This window comes from Doryrhamphus excisus, linkage group LG4 (assembly GCF_037039965.1).
Source record: "Doryrhamphus excisus strain RoL-2023G ecotype Guam linkage group LG4, RoL_Dexc_Guam_v1.1, whole genome shotgun sequence".
In the NCBI taxonomy this organism is placed as follows: Eukaryota; Metazoa; Chordata; class Actinopteri; order Syngnathiformes; family Syngnathidae; genus Doryrhamphus; species Doryrhamphus excisus.
Window position 1 is genome coordinate 8591243 of NC_136360.1, and position 17241 is coordinate 8608483.

Consider the following 17241-nt stretch of genomic DNA (forward strand, 5'->3'; position numbering starts at 1 on the left):
TGTCTCTTTTTTTTAATATGAGGCAATGATTTGTTTTATTCAACTTGAATAATTATCTTTTTTTTTTTAGCTGTAGTTCATTGTGAAGTTGCTACGTTCAAGAAATGCGAATATATTGAATGTGAACTTAAACTGTTTACTATACATGTATTATATATTTACAATGCATTTTTTTATATATTTATTGTGTGGCCTATTATAAACGTGTATTGTGCCGGAGGTAGGCGGGCTTGTGTTTTTTTTCCAGTTTTTCTGACGTAACCTGTTAACCTGTCAACAAGCTGTGATTTGATTGGTCAAAAGTTCACGGCACGTCCTCCAGTCCGCCTTCGTGGATTTAGTATAACCAAGATTTGCTGCTTTAATCGTGGACAGAACCGTCTCAACAGTTGAGTCAACCCAGGACAGAGTCCCACGGTCTAAACCAAGGTCAGTATTCTATTTCAAAGCTTGTATGTCTTTATTTGAAACGTCTACTTAAACGTTTTAAGTAGACGCTTTGCTAATTAGCTAAACTTTTGTCACCTGTTCATTGTCGCCTGCTCTACTAGCATCTGTATTAAATGCCCTCATTGTCTGGAATAATATTTGTACAAGTTATAGAAGAGGTTTGGGGCGACCTATGTCGTAATCAAAACCAGGGGAAATGTAATTCAGTGGGCGGTGAGTGAGTCATTTGGGGCAAAGTTCACCATCCAGAAAGTAGACGAAAAGTTAGCCCAGTTGCTAAGTCACCAGTTTCTGCCGTAGCGCTGCGCCCTCTTTGGGGAACTATTTTATGTCCACATTGCAAACACCGTGGAATGTCCGTAACCACACGCGACGTAAAACTTGATGAGACTTAATGTGGCCATCAACTGTCATTTTACTGAACTCCAACTACAACTCCCACCATGCCTTGCGAACATGTCTCTGAAAGTGACGGCATATATTACACTGTGCTATCGTTTATTTAGATAATGTATGACAAACCCAGGACCGTGGTCAGCATTTAGGCCACACAATCAAGATATCGGCAAGACCTGGGTTAGATTCTCCGCTTGGCACGTCTGTGTGGAGTTTGCATGTTCGTGGTGTTTCTCCGGGTACTCCGGTTTCCTGACACATTCCAAAAACATGCATGCTAGGTTAATTGGCGACCACAAATTGTCCATAGGTATGAATGTGAGTGTGAATGGTTGTTTGTCTATATGTGCCCTGTGATTGGTTAGCGACCAGTCCAGGGTGTACCCTAGCCGAAGACAGCTTGGAGAGGCTCCAGCACGCCCGCGACCCTTGTGACCCTTGTGTGGATAAGCAGTACAAAATGGATGGATGACAAACTTAAGCTATAACATTGACGTTAAGTGCTATGTTTGATAATGCTGTCGGTGTAGACCAGGGGTGTCAAACTCAATTGCAAGGGGTCAAAGATTACTTTAGGTCACAGGGGTCTCAAACTCAATTTACCTGGGGGCCACTGGAGCTAGGGTCTGGCCTGCATCATGTTTAAAAAACTGTCTTCAATGCTTTTGCTTCTGCTATACCCTACACTTTTCAGTGCTTTGATCTTAGTCATGGACGATAAGAGAAAAAGGCGGACTCGTTCGCGCATGGATGGAGCAAAATCGCGTCAATTGTGTCCGGTGTGCACACGGCTTTAAATTGTCATTTATGGGTACATGAAACCATACAGCATCCATATCAAACTCGTGCGGGCCGCACTAACATTAAACATTCATATGAAGGTGGCATTTGGCCCGCGGCCTGCGAGTTTGAGATCCCTGCTTTAGGTTGTGCGCCGAACTGGATATTACCCCCCACCTATATAGACATTTTTTTTCTACATTGGAGTGGGGGAAATACGCATTTTGTTGTGTCCATGTGTTATGTCTGCTTGAATTTTTTTACTTTCCGATAATCTGCCGGGCAAAAGCTACATACAATATTTTATATCACAAAAACATCACAATTCGTGAGATGTGTGACCCAGAAGTGTTCATCCATGGAATGGGCAGATTATGCATTTCCCAGCATGCTTTGCTGTAGTTAAAATTAATTCATTAATTCATTTTCTACCGTTTATCCTCACAAGGGTCGCGGGGGTTGCTGGAGCCTATTCCAGCTGTCTTCGGGTGAGAGGCGGGGTACACCCTGGACTGGTCGCTAGCCAATCACAGGGCACATATAGACCAACCACCATTCACACTCACATTCATACCTATGGACAATTTGGAGTCGCCAATTAACCTAGCATGTTTTTGGAGGAAACCGGAGTACCCGGAGAAAACATGAGAGAACATGCAAACTCCACACAGAGATGGCCTAGGGTGGAATTGAACCTTAGTCGCCGAGCTGTGAGGTCTGCGCGCTAACCACTCGCCCACCGTGCAGCCGTAGTTACTACTTTTTATTGTCTTCTCCCCTTTTAACGTGTTATTTTGTACAGACAGGCTGTAATAGATAAAGGGTTGCTTTTCAGTCATGTAGATTTAAATAATTGAAACTTTTGGTCTGAATCTACCACGAAGAATGGTTGTGAATTTCATGCTTACTTACTCAGATCCAAACACTTTGTTTGATGAGGCCCGTAAGGCAGGCCAATTCAATGCTATTTTCCAAACAGTTGTGCGGGCCGGATGAAATTGCATCGATCGGATTTGGCCCCAGGGCCTGAGTTTGACACATGTGGTGTAGATTCTCAGTCATCCAGGTCATGGTAATCCACAAAGGTTGTGTCGGGGGTAAGTGAAGTTCATCTTCGGTGAAGACGTTTTCACCTTTTAATCCTAGAAAACTAGAAATATTGCATTCAGCTTAGTGAGCATGGACTTTTTGCAATAACTAATATAGAGAATAGAAGACATAACAGAAGTTAGCCACTTTTTAGGTAGCTTTCACCTTGCGAGTAGTTATACACATTGTTGTAAAAGTTAAGTGTTTAAATGACAAATAACCTTTTATATTAGTGTTACACACTTGTTTTCGACGATAAATGGGATGCGTCTGAAAAGTTGGTTTATTTCTCCAACATAGTAACATTACAGTGGTTAACTTCTTCTTAGACTTTCTTGTGTGCTAATTAGAAATGATGCCAAAAAACAGGACAGTTGCACAGTTTATGATGCCAAAAGTTTGGATTAAAGGTGAAAACGTCTTCAACTAAGAAGATTGCAGTTTCCTTGATTCAACTTTTGTGGAAGTTGTGATGCTGTTTTTACAATTGCAGTACTGCCAGTATCTCTCTGGTATTCTTGTCATGCTGATAGGGCCCACGCATATGAAAGGTCACATCGCATTTCATCATAACGGCTCGAATTTTACCTTGTTATCAATAGAAGACCGATTGTGTAGAATGACTCACGTAGAGTGTATTAAGTTGGGGCGTCCACTGAGGGCAACATACAGGAAAAAAAGTGGGGCTCCACTATACACTTTGAAATAAAAATGGTAAAAAAAAAATAAATGTACGTCAACATAAGATAAGACTGCAACAAGACATTGCCATCTTAGTTTTGACGACAAAGCCAATTAGTGTTATATGTAAAATATCTCATTAATGATGAGTTAAGTATGTTTTTAGAATATGCAGTGTGTCAATAAAAAATTGACACCTTTGGACACCTATTCAGTATTCTGTGTAACTTATGCAGCTTTTCTGTATAAATGATTAAAAAGTTTATCAGGGTGTTGTAAAACTAGAGAAGATGTCAAGCGCCTGTCCAAGCATGTTGCCCAACTGAGATGTTGCAACAAAGTGACATTTTGCACTCATACACAGCACTGTCAGAGAGATGTCAGCAATACCAGATGTCTTTTATTGACCCTTGGGTGTGAATCATCAACATATCTCTTAAATTACAGACTCGATAATAAAGAATTATTTATATTTATGGCATAATTTGACAATTCCTATCAAGAAACATTAAAATACAAAAAACTAAACCTGCTGTTAGTGTATTGCTAGAGCTGCAAAAATGAATGGATGAATTGATTATCCAATCTATCCTAACTATTTTGGTGTGTGACTACTCGTGGTGAAAACCAAGTAATCGCTGTCTTTCCACCTCGGTCAGAGACTGAATTCAGCAGCCACGATAGCAGACATGGAGAAGACGAATGAGAGTGGAGCTCCAGTAGCAGAAACCGCTAATGGAGACCAACAGGTGAGGTGCACCCTCACCCATCGATTTATTCTGTTCCATATATGTATATGTATAGCTTGTATGTGTGTAGCTTGATTTACATTTTCAGTTCATTTGGAGCTGTCGATACATACAAATGTATATGTAATGGTGTCCTGTCATTTATCTATTTGATCACTTGTATAAACCAAAAAAACTGCATTTAAGTGACAATGTATGACAATGTTTTCTTTTTTCATTTCCTAGACTGTTGTTTCTCGTGTAAGCAACTTGCCGCTGGTCAGTTCAGCCTGTGGGGCTGTTGCTAATGCTTACAGCTCCACCAAAGACAGCGTGCCATTGCTGAAAGGTGTAATGGGGGCCGCCGAAAGTGGTGTTCGGACATTGGGAGCAGCTGCGGCCACAGGATCCAAACCTCTTTTGAACATTATTGAACCACAATGTAGGTCTTTTCTATCTCTGACTTGCAGTTTTTTTTTTTACTTTATATGACATTTTGCTGCATGGTGACAGAGTGTTTAGAATGTGAGCCTCACAAACAGGAGAACTTGAAATCTCCCACATCCCAAAACATACATGTCATACATGTTATGTTATTTGGAGACTCAAGGGTGTGCCCCGCCTCCTGCCCCAAAAGGTCAGCTGGGATAGGCTCCAGCTCATCCATGACCCTCCTGAGGACCAGCACTATAGAGAATGAATGGATGAATGACATTTGCAGTTGCTGTCTAGCACCATTGTTGAGGGAAAATGACTGCTGTTGTGTACTTGTTCCAGTGGCTACAGTGAATGAATATGCCATGAAAGGTCTGGACAAGATGGAAGAGAAGCTGCCTATTCTTCAGCAGCCAGCAGAAAAGGTCAGAAAAGCCATGCCTACAAACACTTCAATTATGTAATTTTTGTCCCGTCTTTGTTATGATTATTGATATTTATCAAAGCGATATTGTTAAATCTGTCCATATGTTGCGTTAAACCATACAAAACATACAAATCTCACATAACCGGATGTCTTATTCCCTGAATGGCATCTTCCTCCGTCTGCCAGGTGGTGTCTGATACAGTGGGAATGGTGTGCCAGTCAGTGACGGGGGCTAAAGACGCCATGGTGGGGGTCATGATGGGCGGTGTGGAGCGGACCCGGGCGGCCGTCAGCGGAGGCATCAGCACTGTGATGGGCAGCAGCGTTGGCCAAATGGTCAGCAGTGGGATGGGCCTAGCCCTCAGCCGGTCCGAGAACTGGGTTGACCAGAACCTGCCACTTACTGAGCGGGAGCTGGGTAGGTTGGTTTTAGACTCGAGAAGTTGGTCATTCTGGGAAGGCCTTCCAATGAACCTGCCTTATGTTAGTTGGCCTGTAAACTGCTTACGCCTTACTCTGAGCTATTTCATCAGTAACACACCATATGCCACACAATATTAGTGCAGTGTTTTTTTCCCCCTTGAGTATTTTTTCACAGAATTTCATGACAGTGGAACCTCTAAACTTGAATGTAGTACCCCTAAATTCAGAACTTGACCAAAATTAGGCGGTTAAATATGCCTCTTAAGTGTGAACATGAGACCTCACGAGAGCAGTTTTTTTTAGCAATAGATGAATGAGCCTCATGACAATAGAATAACATTGAAATTTTGCCAAAATTAGATTTTTTTTTCTAAGGAATGTTCTGATTGAGTCACTATCAGCCGGTTTCCATAGAAACGTGTGATCGCCATTTGCCCCTAAATGATAAAAAGCCAATCACAAAAAACAATTGGTGTGCTGCGGCAAATCATAGGTTAAAACCACTCTAGTGGAGGTCAAGATATACTAAGCTGTTACATATATTTTCTATTATTATTAAGTGGCTGAATGGAGGACGAGTGGTTAGCGCACAGGCCACACAGCTAGGAGACCCGAGTTAAATTCCACCCTCGGCCATCTCTGTGTGGAGTTTGCATGTTCTCCCGGTGCAAACGTGGGCTTTCTCCGGCTTCTCCGGTTTCCTCCCACATTCCAAAAACATGCTAGGTTAATTGGCGACTCCAAATTGTCCTTAGGTATGAATGTGAGTGTGAATGGTTGTTTGTCAAAATGTGATTGGCTGGCGACCAGTCCAGGGTGTACCCTGCCTCTCGCCTGAAGACATGGGGTAGGCTCTCGCACCCTGCGACCCTCGTGAGGATAAGTGGTAGAAAATGAATGACTATTGAGTCTTGTATAAACTCCAGACATCAATAAGTGCAACAGCGGGCCACACTGTGGACACCCCTACATTACACAATCATCCTTTAAAGTTAAAACTTGAGTATTTTGTCTTTCCCTTGTATGATAAAAATGTTACATGACTATATACCAGGGGTGGGCAAACTACGGCCCGGGGGCCACATCCGGCCCGCCAAGTGTTTGAATACGGCCCGCCCAATCTTTCCAAAGTATTTCATTTAAACTCAACATACAACCTGGCATCATGGCCTGAGCCAACCTTTTGATGGTTTTATCAATTTCGTTTTTTGACATGGTCTGTTGTTTACAAAGTGCTCCTGAAAAAAGGGACACAAGCACATAATAATAATAATAACAACAGTTATTGTTATTATTATGATTATAATTATTATTGGAACTATTATGATTATTATAATTAATATATTAATGCTAATTATTATATTAATTATATATAATGTTATATTTGCATATTTTACATAATAATAATGTAATAATTATTATTTTAATTTTATTGTAATATTATAATATTTTATTATTTTCCAAATATTTAAATATAAATATAAAATAATAAATAATAGCAGATTGCATGACAATTTTACAGATACAATAATACCAGGTGGACTGTTACGTGTAAAATATATAGTCTGCCCCCCCCTCCCCCCCCGGAAATTTTGTCATATCAATGCGGCCCGCGAGTCAAACCACCCCTGCTATATACTGTAATTACTAAAAAGGTTTTATAAATGCAAGTTTAACCCTGGAATGTTGTTTCTAGCTGCTGTGGCTGAGCCTCCCACAGGCGAGGTAACCTCCTCATCAGCAGCCACCCCCAGCTACTTTGTCCGTCTGGGCAAACTCTCAGCCAAAGTGCAGGAGCGAGCTCTCCAGCAGTCCCTGGTTCGTGCACGTCGAGCCAGAGATGCCACACATGCCACGGTGGCTCAGATGACCAGTACTCTGGACTTGCTAGAGAACGCCCGAAGCAGTTTGGGTGCAGGTGGCAACCAGATAGGTGGTGCCATGGAGCAGCTGCAACAGCGATGGACTGAGTGGAATGAGAAGCAGCCTGGAAGTGGACAAAGTGATGCAGAGTCCAAAGATGAGACTGAGGTTTTGCTTTTAGAAGTATCTAGTTTTTTTGTTTGTTTTTAATGGACAAGGCTATTGCAGCTACTATGTTTTCCTTCTGTCACAGCGCTTGGAGTGGCGTGTGCTCTCCATGGTGCGAGGTCTGAGCGAGCAACTTCGTTCCGCCAGCTCCAATGTAGTGTCAAGTGCTCAGGGTCTGCCAGGGGCAGTCCAGGACCAGCTGACGAGGGCGAGGCGGTCGGCCGAAGAACTGCACTCCTCTCTGGGCGACACCAGCGCCCTGACCCCCCTCCTTCTGGATAAGAGCCGTCACCACTTGACCCAAGTACAAATTTCACCACACTTAGCTTTGTGTATTTGTTGTGTTTTTCCCCTGATTACTCTCGTGTTTTTTTTGGAGAGCAGATGTTTGTACAGTGGAAACTCTGACACTGGTTGTCTTTGGAAAGATTCCACATCATTTTTCTCTTGAGAACTAATGGAATTTGGGTCATTGAATTAATCTGTTCCAGGGTCAAACTGGCACAAACCCATTATTAGCTGTTAAGTAACATTTGAACATTCCACTGAAAATGCAACTAAACCAAAAGCACTCCCCGAACCAGTTCTTGTGACCACTATGTTTTCAGTTACATGCCATTTACATCAGCATCTACATGACACATGCCATGTTTGAGTATTTTAAATGTCATAAGGTTGTATGAAGATGTTTGCAAAATACCATTCTATAGGTATTGCAGGAAATAAGCATCATATATTGCATGTGTGTTTTTTATATAATTATTTGTAATTGTACCAAGCATAGTTCGCAGCAAGTTCCATTTCATATTTTGTAGTGTATAACAAGTTTATTGATGCAACTGATTTTGTTCATGTTCTGACCAGCCAGGCACTATTCTATGTCAAAGTAGTTCCTGTAGTTGTTTGGTTCTATGGTTAGCATCACACATTTCCTCTTTGCCCTGACTGCTACTCATCTGTGGTGCCATCACAAGACAAAAAAATCCCCCCAGAAAATACCTTTATTTGTTGAGTTTTTTCCAAAGTATATTTTCAGCTAATTTTAATTTAAATCATAATTGGTACCACTGTTGGAGGTTCCACAACAATACATACACATGAATATAGTATTCTTATAAGTATCTCCACGTTCACATGCATACATGAAACAGGTTAGGTTATGATATTGATGTATATTGTCCATTTTTTTCATAGGTTCAACAGTCCCTGGACGGCGTGATGGAGTATTTACTCAACAACACCCCACTCAACTGGCTGGTGGGGCCCTTTGCCCCGATGATCACCGAGAGGGCAGCAGAGCAGGACGCAGGGTCACAGAGCAAAAGTTGAAGACGATTCTCCATTTAGTATGGGAGGATTGTTGTGTATCTCCCAGCTTTCCTATGCACTTAATTGCTATTAATGACAGCCTTGAAATATTTTAGTCCACATTATTTATACCAGATTCTCTGCCTTTTAGTTTTAAACATAACACATGACACCACACTATTTACTGCCTTTTTTGTTTTATGTTATTTTAATTGCAGTATTATGTATATGAGCAGATAATAAATTGATGTCAAACATCAGTGTAAGAGTGAAGGGTTTCCGTGGGGGTGGTTGCAATTTGCTGTGTTGCTTCAGCATGACGTCATGCTCGTTGTTTCGAATGTCGGCTGCTCCAGCACGGTCAGAGGCCGCTTTGCGCTGATCGGGACCACAAAACTTCTCCACAGCCCAAAGGTCGTCGACAGCCTACCGGTACAGTGACGCTCAGGTACCACCATTCCCCTTGTGTAGTATGATAGTCCTTACTCTGTTCTTTTTCTCTTTTTATTTGAAGAGACTCACCCGTTGTCTGCTTGCTTATGTTAGCACGTATGCTAACGCTAGCATGCTAACACTTAGCTTTTGTTCGATTTTCGACATAAGGAGCTTTTAAAGATTACACGCATTGAGTTTGTTGTGATTACTGGTTGTGCTAAAACAACACTACAGTGTTACATTGCCTTGTATTGTGTTAAAATGTATACCTTTTGTGTGGCGATGTTGTTTTGGTTTGAGCTATGCAGCCACAGGACAATTGTTTCCTACTGCCGACAAAATTTACTTTTTGTTGTTGTTCTTAACCTTATTTTGAACTTCAAGTATACCCTTTTAAGGCGGGTAATTTTAAGATGGCCTTAGCATTCCTTTGGTAGTTTTTAAACAAAGTACAAGCGAAAACAGGTAATCTGGTTGAGCGAACTTAACTTGCCCGTTTTGGGTGTTGATTTTGTCCCTTTTTGTTTTTCTTTGCCCATGACAGCGCACCACTAAGATTGTTTGTCGTTTGCGTCGGCTATCGTCCAAGGAAACAGGACATTTCAGACCTGATTACACCACTTAACTTTGATTTCCTTTTATTGAACACTTGCCAACCCGTTAAATACCTGTGGTGTTGACTACTATTGCCACTGGACGTTAAAATTTTCATTAGTTATAATCACCTCTTGAGAAGATGAGAAATGTATGGCAAATTGTGTATATTTACCTAGAACCCATGATCGCAAGAACTTCTTTTTAGAAACTATCACGTATGATTAATATAATCAATTCACACTACTGTAACTTTGTTTGCGCGTTGCCAGCCCTTTTATTCAGAAAGCCAAGACTTTATAACGAGATAACGACGTGTTCATTTTTCACTATCATTTTCTTGCCTTTCGCCGTCCCCATCAACCAAAGTCGTTGCGTTTTGATGACGTCACTTGACAACAGCGGCGCCAGACCCCTCTTGCTAGCTACCGATGTTCTTGTTGGTGTATGACAAAGTGACACAAATAACGAGGTAAAGTAGAACGTGTGGACCGACACTGACTTACAGGATTGGTGCATACTTTATATCCGTCTGCACGGCCGCACACTGCGGGCTGATTCCACTGCGGTGATGGGTTGGGGGTGCTGCCGGCTAGCACACCACCATCTCCTCCTCCCCCGCCTCCTCCTCCTCAATTAGCCTGTGCAAAGTTGCTAACATACACTTGGCAAATTTGCATTGCTTGCTATACAAATCGTGCTGAAGTGAAGTGTGCCGTGTTCTTGCTATTTAAGAAGCGTCATTTTTTGTTGCCAAGTTGAATGACAATTTGGAATAGTTGTGGAGCTTGTTTGTGAACGGATATGTCCACTTTGTCTATTTTCAATTGTTTAAGCTCCAAAGGCAGCCAGTAAATTCCGTGATCACTTTGACTAACTCTTGCTAACCCAATTTTTCCAGGAAAATCCTCTCCCATCCCCCCTTACCCTCTCTGTTGGAGCATGGCTCAAGAGACCAATCAGACCCAGGTGCCGATGCTTTGCACCATGGGATGCGGTTTCTACGGTAACCCCCGCACCAACGGCATGTGCTCAGTCTGCTACAAGGAACACCTACAGAGACAACAGGGAGGGGGGAGATCTAGTCCCCCAGGGGAGAAAGGTAGGGCTGTGGAAGAGGTGTGTCACAAGATAAAAAATGACTGAAAAAATTCACTATTTCATTTAGCGGGAAGAGCTTATATCCAGAAGTCTTATCAGACTGAACTGTGACATTGCCACTGTGAATGATATTAATACACTTAATATGGAAGTGGCAGGATTGTAGCCAAAATGTGATTGCTGCACAAAATGAATGCACCACTTCCTGGTATGGGACACTGAGCATCATGGGAACTGTAGTTCTTTTAAAGTAAACAAATGTAATATACTACAATTTATTGTACATGTCTTTTCATAACTACCGTCAACACATGATTATTAGTAGCCCCGATAACTGCTGTCATTACTTGAACTTAAATTTTCATTGTCAATTTTTGGAAAGAAGTTCAACGTCAAAGCACAATGTTTAGGTAATGCACACAAAGTTGTATTTGCATTGGTTTGTGAAGTTTGTCGAGTCTATTTTGTCATTGTAATTTAATATTAAAATTAAACTAATGTCTTGCCTCATTCGTGTGAATCCAGTATTGTGCATCATCTCATCTATACTGATAGTTCATGCTAAAAAAGAGGCTTTTTCTGGTACTGCACAGCTGCAACATCACCTACGGGAATGCCAGGCTCCTCTGACGTCATGGCAGAGAGCACAGAACCAGCGCCCAGCACAGAGGCAGGGCGAACCTCGCCTGAGGAACCAACATCCAGGTAAGCTTGTGCTGACATTGTGCTGTTCAAAACAATTATTCAAGAAAACTAAGGGCTGGGGGGTTGGACATCTTGCTAAACTACAGGCAGTCCTCATTTTATGATGTTCTGTGGTTACGACTCCCTTGAATTATTGACACTGTACAAAAAGAAAGATGTTGTGTACAGTGTGACTTACTTCGGGGTTAATTTAGGTATAATTTCAGTACAATTTCCAACTTAACTTACTTTTGGGAGTTGTCCACACAGAAGCATTTTCAGGTCAAAATGGCAAAGTATTTTATTGTTTCAGCTTTTCCTCCAGACAGAAATGGTGTTTGAGGTACCCTGAAACGGTGTGTTTTCAAAATGTATCAAATGGTAAAATCTGAAAACATTGACTTGTCTTTTCCGTGTGCACAACCAAGGAGCTACTTTCTGAAAACAATAACATCATTGTCCAGTTGCCATTACGTGACCAGAAGTAACAAGCCGACATGATAGTATAGACATCGGCTGATACTTGCTTTAAAATGCTGATCCCCTGTGCCGATCAGTCCCCCCCCCCAATACAACAAAAAGAACAAGCATGTCTGCTGTATGTGGCACTTCCTGTCTTCATGAAAGTGATTAAGTTCTACACCCTGCAAAACGTGCCTCAAAAATGTCTCACCGGGGTGGCGCTTTGAAAATCTTAGATTGGTGTGGCATTTGGGGGCGAGCACTTGGCAGGGTGTGGTGAGTTGAGGCTCGCCATGTGATCATCCGTCAGGCAGCCGCTGTTATGCTTATACTTGCACGTTTGGGAAGAATTGAGGGATCAGTACCTCCTCAGTAAGGATTTGGGAGCAGGCAGACTTTTTTAGTGCAGGATGAACTTTTCTTGTGTGGCTGTGTCAGACCTATTTTATAGTATATGTTTATTGTAACTACAGACATAATGTAAACTAACATACTAACATTTAGAATCTTCCAATGTATAAGTGAGTGTTTCTTAATACATTATTTTCTCTCCACCTAGTGTCAGTCCCAGTTCTCCTAGCCCAGTAACTCAACAGATGACGGCCATGAGTATTTCCCAGGATTCTGGAGCTGTCGACTCGGATCGAGCAGAGGCCGAGGACGCCGAAGACGAGGGACCATCCAGCACCTCGGGTAGGAATCACAGTCTCGCGTTCTGTGTCTGTCCCATTTTTTTTTTATCAAGTGACATAAAGTGACCGAGGAACACAATCGTGTTCATTTTGACCGCAGTTTTAAATTTAGGTTAAGTCATAATTATATGAACTTTAAAGTTTTCTTGAAACCACAGTTATTGGGGCTACCTGAAGAGCATCAACAAAATTAACAGCAAAAAGTAGGGATAAATAAGGCCCTGTTTACACAAGCGTTTTTTTTATTGCCTCCAAACTGTTGGATTAGTCAATACTTGCATCCAGATAGGAAAATGATGTAATATACAAGACACTGCTACAGTATGTGGCACTGTAAAGAGACCTAGACGAACCACGTGACACACCAAACTATAGAAGAAAGGACACGTGCATAAATCTGTCATCTTCAGGTTTCCAAGGCACATCTAGACTTGGAACCAGTCATTTTGGAGAATAAGACAGCAAAAGATCAGGAGAATGTTGACTGGGCTGAGTCTTGTCTGTGGAAATATTCAGATATTGTGTTTGTTTGTTTTTTTTAATCAAAGCTTATGTCTGGTCACATGACGCTGATGGCTTGATGATATGTGATGTCATCGTTTCTGTAAACACAATGGTTTGGTTGTACATGGAAATGACACCAGTATTTTCAGATTTTCCCACTCTGGAAGCTGTTTTCAGAGATTACACTTTCAGGTCACACAGAAACAGTTTCCATGTGGATGAAAGGAAACGACAATTTCATAATCATTTCACACCAACTACAGTGTCTTACCTAACATTAATAACTCAAATATTTTTTGAGATGTTGAATAATGCGTGGTGTGAAAGTGTGTGCCCCTTCCTGATGTATTTTTTTGCATATTTGTCATACTTAAATGTTTGAGATCATCAAACAAACAAACAAATTTAAATATGAGCCAGTGAAAACACAACTAAAGTTCCATTTTTAGATGAAAGTGAGAAAAATCCCCCTAAACCTAATAGGAGGCCCACCCTTAGCAGCAACAACTGCAATCAAATGTTTGCGATAACTTGCAATGAGTGTGAGCGCTGTGGAGGAATTTTAAAAGTTTTTTACCCACTCATTTTAGCACTATCGTTGTAATTCAGCCACATTGGAGAGTTTTTGAGCATGAACCCACTTTTAAAGGTCATGCCACAGCATCTCAATGGGATTCAGGTCAAGACTTTAACTAGGCCACTCCAAAATCTTCATTTTTTTTCCCTTCAGCCATTCAGATGGGGACTTGCTGCTGTGTTTTGGATCGTTGTCCTGCTGCAGCACCCGAGTTTGTTTCAGCTTGAGGTCACGATCAGATGGCCAGACATTCTCCTTCTGGAATTTTTTTGGTGGACAGCAGAATTCATGGTTCCATTAATCACAGCAAGTCTTCCAGGTCCAGAAGCAGCCCCAGGCCATCACACTACCACCACCAAATTTTGCTATTGGTATGGGACACACACCTTCCAAAAAGTTCAACTTTTGTCTTGTCAGACCAGAGTATTTTACAAAGGTCTTGAGGATCATCAAGATTTTTTTTTTGCAAAATTGAGACAAGTCTTAATGTACTTTTTGTTCAGCAGTGGTTTTCATCTTGAAACTTTTTGGCCAGTTTTTGCTCTTTTCTTATGGCCGAGTCATGAACACTGACCTTAACTTAGGCAAGTGAGGCCTGTAGTTCTGTTGGATGTTGCTGTGGACTCTTGGAGTAATTTTGGTTGCCCGGCCACTCATGAGAAGGTTCACCACTGTTCCATGTTTTTTCCATTTGTGGATAATGGCTCTCACAGTGGTTGGCTGGAGTCCCAAAGATTTATAAACGGCTTGTTATAATACAACTTGAACTGTCTGCCAGCCGGTTGCAGGGCACATACAACCATTCACACTCATTCATACCTATGGGTAATTTGGAGTCACCAGTTAACCTAACATGCATGTTTTTGGAATGTGGGAGGAAACCGCAAGTACCCGGAGAAAACCCAGGCACACACGGGGAGAACATGCAAACTCCATACAGAGACACCCATAAATCATAAATAGGAAGTGGCCCACAAACCAGCCGATGTTATGAAAACACCAACCACCTTGGTAGATGTCTTCTAACCAGAGGTGTATAAAGTATACCTCAAGTGAAAATGTTGCTTTTTATGTTTTCAGCATTGGTTTCACACAATGTTCATATCTTGAATTCATGATCAGTCCTGACCAGTATTAGATTAATCACCCTGGTCCACTTGTGACTTGCGGTGCAGAAACTGCAAGATCATTCCTGATAGCTGTTTTTTTTGTTTTGTCTTGTTTTGAAGACATTGCATTTGTTCTGTGACTTCCACCATAGAATAACAGTGTGCTCATTGTGTTTCCACAGAGCCAGCAGGAGAAGCAGGGCAGACCTCTGATGGAGAGCAAACTCCTGACAAAAACAAGAAAAAGAACCGCTGCTTTTCTTGCCGGAAGAAAGTCGGCCTCACTGGTAAGACTGAATTGTTGTTTCTAGTGAGTACAGCCCTTATGTCTCAGTAACTATTTGATTCTATTTTCTCATGGTACTGTACTAAAAAAATGACACTGATATACTTGACAGTAGTCAGTGTTTGTGTAGCAGTATAGATTAGAGATTGAATTTATGGCTCTTTGAAGGAAGTCAGATCTTGGAGAGACATTTCTTTCAAAGAACCATTCAAAAAAACTGGCTTGTATTTATTATTTTTTTAGAACTCAACTGAGGATAACTTGTTTATCAAGGAAACAATCGCTGGTAGCAGATATAATGTAATTTGGATCACAATCATTTCCACTCACACATACAACCAATAGAGTGGAATTCTAAAATATTGTATATAGATATACATTTTTGTCATTGCAAACATTCCATGATAAGGTATTGCCATATGACCATGCTTTGACAATGAGATCACTATTGACAATTGCCCTTCATCTAATGAACTTTGTGGCACAATAAAAACTACACAGGCTACTTGTAACTTCCATGCAAAACTAATTTACTCTTAACGTTTTCACACTAGAACACATAAGAAATAAAGAAAAAAAGATACAAATAATAAGCATTAACTGTATTTATAAAAAATTTAATGAGGACATGATAAAAAAATTCCAAAAGGTGTTACCAGAACGTGAGACGTAAACAGGCAGTTTTTGGAGGTTTAAATTATCTCACAATAAGAACATAATCATCATCATCATAATCATCATCATAATAATAATAATATGGGCTACTCTTGGGGCCATAACCCAAAACTCAATTTGGAACCTCTGATGTCACTGTCTGCCTGGCACGAAGGTCCCTCAGGGAACACGAGTAAGAGTTTTACTTAGGACTTAAATGGCCTAGTATTATGTCTTTCAATTTTTCTTTACACTATAGCAATAACTATCGCAAAAAAGTTTTTTTTAGAAAATGTAATATTAAAAATAAATATTTGGAAAATATTTAAACAAAATTGTAATTTCTTTTTAGAAAATGTAATTTTAAAAAAATCGAATAAATAAAATCTATAGTGCAAAGAAAAATTGAAGGATGTGGCAGCCGCCTAACATTTGATTTTTATTGGAATTAAATTTTTAGTTTTATGCTTTGTTTAATAATAAAGAGCACTTTGAGAGGGGAAAATTTAATTAAAAAAAAAAAACATACCGACACTGTAGCCCAAATACAGAGGTACAGATTTGTACCCCTAGTAGCGCCATTGTTATCTGGCACTACTTTAATCCTCTTGGGCATGCAATTCACCAGAGCTGCACAGGAATGCTCTTCCACTCTTCCATGATGACATCTCAGGTGGAGCTGATGGATCTGGAAGAGATATACTTGTCCACTCCATCGCCTTCAGCTTCCTCAGCAAGGCACTTGGAGGTGTGTTTGGGCTCCTTACCGCCATACATGCCTGATTTCCCAAGGGATGGTTCATGTGCCGCTGCCCAAAGTCATGGTACATGTTGGAATATGTGCCCCTTTTGTTGAACTGCAGCACTCATGCAGCCGCAGACTGAGTGAGCGGATTTTCAGAATACACAGTATATAGTGAATATTGGAACTCGTGTTTCCCTCACCGAACAGCAGCTACTCATTGCCGAGAGCACTTATGCACCATGCATGACTGTAGGCAAACATCATCTTGCTATGCACTTGTTCCCTGCTATTTACACAATGGATGTGTGGTGCCTTTTTCAATTTATTGTAAACTGCTATACAAGAGGTACACTGACTACTCTTAAACATAGCCATTTATCCCCTGAGTATCTGTAGTACAGTAAAAATATATTAAATAAAAAAATATACAGAAATATGAGATACTATAGAGGTGGCTTCATGCATGTTTTGAATGTGTCGTCTCTTCCTCTCTGCAAGGTTTCGACTGTCGCTGTGGCAATCTATTTTGTGCCATCCACCGTTACTCTGACAAACATGACTGTCCCTACGATTACCGGAGCGCGGCGGCAGATCGCATACGCAAGGAGAACCCCATCGTGGTGGCTGAGAAAATCCAGAAGTTATGAAGA

General features: G+C 41.0%; 2 protein-coding genes across 2 annotated transcripts; both read left to right on the top strand.

The window, feature by feature from the left end:
* The first annotated feature begins 310 nt into the window (after positions 1–310).
* plin3 (perilipin 3) lies at positions 311–8993 on the top strand. The gene is made up of 8 exons (XM_078790073.1): positions 311–429; positions 4056–4145; positions 4371–4566; positions 4902–4984; positions 5173–5404; positions 7106–7440; positions 7526–7744; positions 8635–8993. Exons 2-8 carry the CDS (start codon positions 4086–4088, stop codon positions 8767–8769), a joined length of 1260 nt encoding a protein of 419 aa, XP_078646199.1. The 5' UTR covers positions 311–429; positions 4056–4085; the 3' UTR covers positions 8770–8993.
* A 44-nt stretch (positions 8994–9037) lies between these two features.
* LOC131129782 (AN1-type zinc finger protein 5) lies at positions 9038–17241 on the top strand. Its single transcript, XM_058073633.2, has 6 exons — positions 9038–9196; positions 10679–10879; positions 11472–11583; positions 12584–12717; positions 15089–15193; positions 17090–17241. Exons 2-6 carry the CDS (start codon positions 10720–10722, stop codon positions 17236–17238), a joined length of 660 nt encoding a protein of 219 aa, XP_057929616.2. The 5' UTR covers positions 9038–9196; positions 10679–10719; the 3' UTR covers positions 17239–17241.